General features: G+C 39.1%; 1 protein-coding gene across 1 annotated transcript; it reads right to left on the reverse strand.

The window, feature by feature from the left end:
- Positions 1-1,754: 1,754 nt before the first annotated feature.
- On the reverse strand, positions 1,755-8,477 carry C17H17orf67 (chromosome 17 C17orf67 homolog). Its single transcript, XM_051635235.1, is given in 6 exon segments — positions 1,755-1,883; positions 3,299-3,438; positions 6,438-6,466; positions 6,469-6,534; positions 7,221-7,274; positions 8,402-8,477. Coding segments are annotated over 5 exon segments (342 nt in total). The 3' UTR covers positions 1,755-1,883; positions 3,299-3,321.
- Between the last annotated feature and the right edge of the window lie 284 nt (positions 8,478-8,761).

The following is an 8,761-nucleotide window of genomic DNA, read 5'->3' on the forward strand; positions in this document are numbered from 1 at the left end:
CTCTGAAAAAAACTTAATTACATAATTCCTATACCTATAACTAAGTATGTTTGTACAGTGTTAACCTTTTATGCTAATCATTTATGGGTTTTTTCACTGCTGAGTCATAATAAATGCTTGCATTTATTTCTACCTAACCCTAAGATCCTGTTCTTTTATTAGTCCACTGGTTTACATGTAAAACACTATATATGTTTTATGGACATACAGAAATGTATAATAAGCAGGATGAGGGGTTGCTACATCTGTGGCAATAGTCTAAAGCAGTCACACTCATGCCTTCCCTCTCTCTTCAGACTTCAGTGTTTGCCATTGCTGAGGAAATTTTGGGAAGTCTGCTGGGCTGTGATGAGCTCCTCTTCTTTGGCTGTCTCTCAGGTAGGTTGAAGGGTGTTTCTCTGTTTACTTGCAGGGCCCAAATTAATGTGTATGAATGGAGAACTTGGCCTCTGAAATCTGACAGAAGAGCTAGCGTTGTAAAAGGAAATATCTTGGTTGTGCATTATTACAGGATTACAGAAGCTTCAGTTTAGGTTTTTCTTCTTTACCCTCATAATTTTCTGTTCTCTCTACACTTCTTTCTCCCTTTCTTCTCTGTTTCAAACTTTCCATTTATTGTCTGCTGTTTTTCTTGTCTGGATGGACCAGGGGGTACTTCAATGGTCAGTTCTACCACAGAACAGAAATGTAGGTATTTTTAAGAGAAAATTGCCTTTTGTAAAGAAGCTTAAATGCTGGAATTCTAGAAGCACTGGTAGTGATTTGGATTTCAATCTAAGTGCAAACATGGGTTGTCTCTTTTGCCAACTTGCACTGAGTGAAAGTTAGCATAATTGGGACTGGCACAAATTTTTCACTGGGCAAGAAGAAACAGAGCCAGTATTTCACCTAACAAGTTTAACTTCAGTGGAGATAGGCAAATTGAGATCTGTGTATTGAGAGTATTATGAATGAAGCACACAATAGCAGCCTGATTATACTTTTTTACGCTTCCAGATTTAATCTGTGATTCCATCTTGACAGTGGGGGAAAGCAGGTCTTTGATGCTTTGAGATTTAAATTATTTCCTTGTAGTCATCTAGGAGAGCTCTTTTACTGGAAGGAAAGTACACCGGAAGGACTGTTGATCTATTTCAGCCTATCAAATGCTCTGTTGCAGCAGTAATTACCTTGTATATCTTCATAAAATTGTTTTATTTTGCTACCAGTCCTCAGGCTTTTTGTGTGACTGCAGTGAGGAACTCTGAAAATTCATAATGAATCCTATGACCGTTACAGATTGTAGCAATTGTGTAAGAGCCAGCAAGACATTTTTCATGTTCATGGAGACCAAGTAACAAGATCAACTGAAAATTGATTTGAATCAAGCTTTTATTATGAAACAATACGTTAAATACTCAGCAGGCAATTAAACATAGATTAGCGTTGCATAAATGTTATGTCTTCATACAATATTGTTAACCTAAAAAACTATAATTAAGGATTCTTCCAAAGCCCAGAAAGCTGGCCTTCTCTTCATGTTTGTATTCTCCAATTTCCTATGGACCTCTCCCTCTAAGTTCCTTTTTCTTCAATCAGTCTAAAGCTGTACCCTTAAAAAGCACAGTCTAGGACTACTCAGTGATTTATTCTTGCTCATACCTCAGAAACTGGGGGGAAACCTTGACTGATTTATTCATGCCCATAGTCATTACTGGTAGGAAATATACAGTCGTCTATAACCTATCTAGCCATTTACAGCTGGAAATGTTGCTGTGTCACTAGGATTGCTCTGTATTGCAAAGAGGTTCAGCTCTACAATGAGCACGTAGCCAATGCAGGAATAATCTTCTCCTTCTTAACACAATCACACTGTTTGTCCTCTTCAGTGCCCGTGAAGAGATCTGCAGAAAATAAGAAAATGTAGTTAAGACACATGCTGACATTGGCAATACTAATAACATACAAAAGGCTTCAACTCATTTAAGCCTTTTTCTAACATTAATTCTTCACAAAAGCCTTTGAGCAGCACAGAAGTGAGCCAGCTTTCAACTGTGTCTCAGCTGGAAGATTTTTTGACAACTGCCAACTTACCTCCTAGGGCTAAGGTTTGGCAATTTTATGTTTTTGTTTTTAAATAAGTTTCAGACCTTTGGCTTATTATGAATTAGCCTAGCTGCATTGAATTCTGCCCCAACATCAAGATTTTCAAAGGTATTTAGATACATACAGGTACAAATAGATGCCTAGCAGAATTTTAAGCAGATAAACTCTCTGTTTTTTGAAACAGATCAGCCCTGACAGACACCATCTCTGTATTGTAGTCCTTAAATGGTTTAGAAAGCATGGAGCTAAATCTGCAATATTTATGTTGAAAAGTTAACTGTGAATGATATAGCATCACTATTATGGTGATGATTCAAATGTATCCCAGTTTATAAATGTAATTTGTATCCTAATAATATAAGCAGAAAGGCTTATGCTGGTATAAAAATACACAGATGTGGGTGTATTTATGTATTTATTTAAGGCATTACAAATGGCTACTGGGTAATTGGAAGAGTTTATTATTAATTTATATATTTTACAATTCTGTATGTTCCTTTTCATGTAGTGGTAAGTTGATAGAATTGCATGCAAAATGCACAAGGAAAAAAAGGGTGACCATATCACAAACCTAATGTGTATGGAATACTATTGGGATGTGTCATTTTGTCCCTGATTGGCTCATGAATAGTGCCAGGTTTCTGAGCCCTGTGATGCATATGATAAACAGAGGCACTAAAGCAAATGATGCTATTACTCTGACGCTGAGGATCATAAACAGAACTAATAATCCATGCAAGCTCTGTGAAAATGTTCTATGCTAATGTTTACCAGCATGTGCACAAATAATGAGTTCCATTTTAAAAAATCAGCAGCCAGCAAATTATTACAGCTGAGAAGCTGCAGAACGGGCTCAACTGCTGGCAGGTCAGACTGCATTTAAATAGCTAAGGGTGACAACTGTGAGTTTAGTCCTGAACAAGTACAAGAGTTAAATAGATGAGCTGGAAAAGGAGCACAAGCAGACAGGAAATAAGCAGGAGCAGTCACCAACTTGTATCCATATAGTAAAGTAATCATAAGAAAATGTTTTAAAATGAACAGAACCATAGTGCTGCAGTTGGTGCCTGGGACACTTCTGTTCCCTGCCACTGCTCTCTTGCCAGGCACTTTTCAGCACAACCAACCACTGGTTATTCTCTCCTCTTCCAGTGTGTGCTTCGGCCTTTTAATATGAAGAAAGAAATATGCACTGTGAAAGAAGTATTTATACCAGTTGTGGAGTAGGCAGCACCATTAGATTGGATGCACTAAATCCCCGTTGCAGTGTGAGAGGCAATATGGATTCAACCAGTGCTCAAGGAATTGTTCTTCTGATCTCGGCTCCAAGTGCTGGAGGTAAAGCATATACTACTATTTAAAGAAAAGGAAAAGTAATTTAATTATATAATCAATCAAGTCTAATGTCAGGCCAATGAAGCAGCAGAATTTTACAGCTTATATAAGAGCAATTAATTCACCCCTTCAAATTATCAAATCTGGTGAAATGGGGATGCTAGTCAGCTTGCCCCTAACCTAAAAATATGTAATGAATGTCATCATCATACAGATCAGTAAATGGTGTTGAGCAAGAATTGTTCAACAATATCCACAAACCAGGAATTCTGTATACACATTTCTCTTATTTGCATATCAACACAGAAGCCTCTGTTGGCCCTGAGTGTACAGAAAGATTCTCATCAATACCTCTGTTGTAGCCCCTTTGGAAAACTAATTCCTGCTGATTACAAAACATTAACCCCCTTCCAGGATCTTGTGTCTGTCCTCTGAAGGGTTCTGGTAGTAGCAGGCATCAAAACTGATTGGTCTTTCTGTGATACATCGAATAATGTGCATTTCCCATACTCATTACAAGTGTTTTGGTGTAAGCAACAAGTTACCAAACTAAAGCAAGCTGTGTACCAAAAAACTTGGCTTCTATCAGGAACAAAACTTACTTTAAAAAAGCTACAGTCCCAGTGCATGTGGGCTCATAAGCTTTGTGAACATGAGATACATTTTTCAAAATACACACCCATTGCTTCCCACAGTAGGCACAGCAGCGATGGAAGCTGTAGCATAAACTCTTTGCAGGGGCCAGGGATTCCTGCTGTCATCTAGTTCCCGGCTCTTTGTGCTGCCCAAGGAGTTGGCACGCTGGGTGCCAGCAGGAAGCATTAGGATCCTGCCTTTTCCTGTGCTTTCTGTCCTGGCAGCACAGGGAGACTTGGCTCAGATCCCTCTGTGAGGCAGGACTGTGAACCTGTGCAGAACAGAATGATATGACCCAGAAGATGCCACATGCTAAAAAGCAAAGCCTCAGTCACAGCAAAATTAAAACATGCTGGTAACATAAATTACATTTTTAAAACAATCAACCATGGAGGTTCTTGCTGTCTGTAACTGAACAGGCTTTTTGACTGAAACAGCACTCTGTGGAAGTCAAACAGTGTCACAAAGAATTGCAAATTAAATTCCCCAGCTCAGCATGATCTGGCCTAGTACAAACAGTTTTTGCTTAAAGTAGATGAACAGAGGTGGGTTCATCTCAGCATTCATTTCATTCTGCTACAAAGAATCCATACCAAATCAGTTTTTCCTCTTGAGCTGATGGTAGAACCCTGCACAGGAATACAGCAACCATGCCCCTTCATTCACAAGGGAAAATCTCCATCTTCCCCATGTCAGGGGGGAGATAGTCTCTATATAGGAAGATATTTCCTTTTCTACTGAAAGCCTTGACATTTATTGAGAGAAAAAAGTGTTCTTCTGTTTAAAAAGAAACAATGCTGGAGCCAGCATTGTTGTACAGGAAAAAAAAAAAAAAGTTGGAAATTTACAACAAAGTGTTTGACAGTATTTGTGGTAGGATGGGAAGTGACAGGACGCAGCAGGCTACATCAGCAACCAAACATCTCTCTAGACCCAGCTCCCACTGCCCCACCCAGAATCACAGACTCATGGAATATCTCAAGTAGGAAGGGACCCATAAGGATCATGGAGTCCAAGTCATGATCCTCACAGAACAACCTAAAACCAAACCATACGCCTGAGACCATTGTTTGTAGGCTTGTAACTTCCTGTAATACAGGATTTAACTCAATCCCACTTCTCTAATGTTTTCTTTGTTTTGTATTTAATATGTTGTTTGTACTACACAACACACAATCATGGTGGGATATTAAGCACAAGCATAGATGGGAGCTGTATTCCCACCAATTTTCAAAAACTTGTTTGACAACAGCCTAGAAGTCAACCCAATCCTGAATGTCATGGGCAACCCCTGCCTTCTGGTTTTGGCTCTGTTGTACAATCTCCATGGTACAAGATAGCTACTGGTGCAATACTCTTGTGACAGCTTGGATTTGTTGTGGCTGTCATACCTGTCAAAGCAGCATGTACCTCAGGAGTGGGGGATGGCCAGCCATCCAGGATGGCCAGGTGGATTCTCTTGGGTGGTACACAATGTCCAACAGCAATGGAAAAGCTCTGGCTGGCCCCACAGTCCTTCTGGGCACATCTCCTGTGGAGTTTAGGAGCGTTCAGCACCTTACTAAACTCAGCCCCTTGTATTTGTCATACATGCACAATGTGCTTTCTAGCTTCTGAGGGTTTTGCTTCTTCAGAAGCTTCTCCTTTCTTCACTTTGGAAAGAAATAAGCAGCAACTTCAAAAAACCTTAAGTACCTCTTGAGAAGTGCAGAATTCTGTTACATCTTGTCCAAGCAAGTAAAACAGAAGGGTCCTTACTTCTTTTTCTTTTGTTGTAATATGCTTTTAAAACAAGTAAATGTAAATGCTGTATGTAAAAACATACATTAAGCTAGCAACTAAAAACTCCTACAATACCATAACAAACCGTCCTATCTGTAGCATTCATAAACAAGTGACTAAAAGTGATTTTAAAAGCCAATTCAGAACTACCTCAATCTCCACACCGACCACTGACACCTCCTCTCCTTTCTGCCCTGAGTGCAGAATGTACTGTAAGCAGAAGACATTTCCTGTTATTTACTTTTTCAGGAACAACCTCATGAAATCCACGTTTCTATAATGAAAAGCCACTTTCTTCTCAATAATTTAATCAGCATTTTTGCACCATGATAAATAATTTCCACATTCTGCAAGCATATGTTTCCTGAGCAATGTTCAGCACCTACAGAATGCTGCTTAACAGGGTCTTAAAGAATTTAAGGAGGTTTTTTAGTATTTTAAGGAAGGACTCAGCTGCTTAAAAGGGTGATATTCATAACATATTGCTTGGAGTTAAATCTATAGAAATTTAGTACGAAGCATGAGTGTTTTCAGGTTTTTGGTGGGTTGCTTGGGGGTTTATTTTTAGTTCATGTAATTTTAAAATAAATATAAATTACCCTCATTGGCTCATTAGGGAAACCAGCTTATCTCTGTCTTCATGATGAGTTCTTAGAATCTGTTTGGCATCTTTTTCAGTCAAAATTGGTGAACTGTCTAAAGACAGAAAAGCAAAACTTAGTTCTGAAACTACAAAAAAAAAAGCTAATATTTTATCTGTTACTTGTAAAATTAAATGTCTCCAAACCTGATTTTTGTCCATATACAAAGTGTTCTTTCATTACAGCCTCTTCCCAGGGGATATTGCATTCCAGGAGATATGAGTGGAATTTTAAACCATTTTTATACTTGTGCTTTCCATAGTTCTACCAGTATGAAGCAAACCCTACGTATTCATGTTACCCTCTAAAAAGAGAAAACATAACAGCACCATCTAACCACTGAAATTAGTAACTCTTTCAATACTTTGTTCCTCTGCTACTTTACTTTTTTCAGCTTATGTTTCAAAGTAATGAGTTAGACTTTTGTTGCAAAGGAGAGATTGCACTGAACATTTAGCTTGCAGGACACTGGAAAAATAATATTAAAATAGTAAGCCTGTAAAATAACCCTTTTTGGTTTTAGAATAGGTTACTGCAGCATGGCAATGCTGAGAATAAAATACCTAATACAATAGCATGATTGTTAAAAATCAAATCATGGAAAGCCTGCAATATAAAAACAGTTAAGTATTAAAAATTAAATATGAAGATACCAACATACAAGGTTGGCAAACTAATGCTATTATAATATGCTCTGCAGCTCTATTTACATAGGCATGTTTCTTTTGTATAAACTCCTACCTGTAAAAGTGGCCATGAGGACCAACCAATTTCTCCATTCTGACTCTGCTTTCTCTCAGCCTGTTCCAAAACAAGTAACGTTGACTGAGGCATTAGCCTATTTGTAGTAGCTACGTCAGTCACAAATGTTTGTTTATGCTTTAACCAGTTTGAGTGATAGTATGATTTTGAAGACATCTGGCCTGAAGTTTTGAATATGGCTATTATCTGCTCACACATTCTCAGCATAACTCTGTTCCTGAGGGAAAGAAAATAGAAGACCATTTTTCCACTACAGGCTTCAGAGTTACACTGGATATTTTATATTTGTGAAAATAAAGCACATGACCTTCCATCCAGCATAGTAAGCTATAGTTTTGGCTGCCTAGAATAATCAATTGTTTTTTAAAAGAAACAATTGTCCATTCCTGAATGTTATTATCAAAGGCAGCCAAAAAGGGGCCCCTTTGTCAAACACTGTCTCTAACTTTACTCCAGCACAGGAGTACATCTTAATGTGGTTTTACTCTAGCAGAACCAAACTATCACTGCTGAAAATAAAGCAGAGAGTTTTAAATCAAATTCATATACTCACACAAAAGAAAACTCACATAATGCTTCTCTTTTCAGGACAAGCTAGTAGAAAACAGGAGTATAAATGCCCTTTCTAGAAAACACAGTGTGAAGTAAGAATGTAGGTTACCAGCTGTAATTGCAAACAGGTAGTTTGTCTTGCAAAGTGTGGCTCTCTGGATCTCTCCCGAGCAGCACTACACTGGACATGTGGCACCAGCATCACTGATTTGTAGGAGATCAAATAAATGTCTATTTGAATAGGGCAGGTGGAATAAGGAGTCAGAATTCAGCAGCAGCTCTCTTATGAGGGATGTAATTAGCATTTCCCCTCTGAGGAGAAGGTGCAGCACATCCCCATCCCTCCTGCACCACCGGGGCTCACCCGGGGTTTGCCAGCCTGGCTCTGAGCAGCTCTTCTCTTTTGTGCCTTTTTAATTCCCAGAGAAGTGATGTTTATTCGGTCTGTGCCACCATGTCTGCACAAGTCAGCCGGTTTCCTTGAAACCTGCAGAGAGCTGTGCATCTCAAAAACATGAAGTTACAGAACGGTTCAAGGCAGGGGCTCTGTGAGGGCCCCTCAGATGGACACCTTTCAGGTGTGTTTAACCACTTTAAACACCAGTCACCTCTCCTTGGCTGGCCTGGAGCAGCCCAACTGCTGGCACAATCATTAATAAGTTTGTTAAAATCTGACACAATCATGGGCTAAAATGGAGAGTGCTGTAGGTGTGAGGGCTTGACAGGAGTGAAAGCAGGCAATGGAAACAAAGCAGGTCTGGGGCTGGGCTGTCCCATGATGGGACTGTTCTTGGAAACCTGAGTTCTGTCCACCTGTGCAGCATTTGCATTTTTCAGCATGTGTTTTCAGATACCAACAGCCTAAAAGGCAGGAAATGTTGTGTACACTGTATGGATTTGTGTGGTGAGCCTTTTCTGAAGGTGCAAAACCCCGTCGTTTCTAATAGCAGCAATTATTTATTTTTAGA

The sequence above is a fragment of the Apus apus genome, chromosome 17, assembly GCF_020740795.1.
Source record: "Apus apus isolate bApuApu2 chromosome 17, bApuApu2.pri.cur, whole genome shotgun sequence".
Classification (NCBI taxonomy): Eukaryota; Metazoa; Chordata; class Aves; order Apodiformes; family Apodidae; genus Apus; species Apus apus.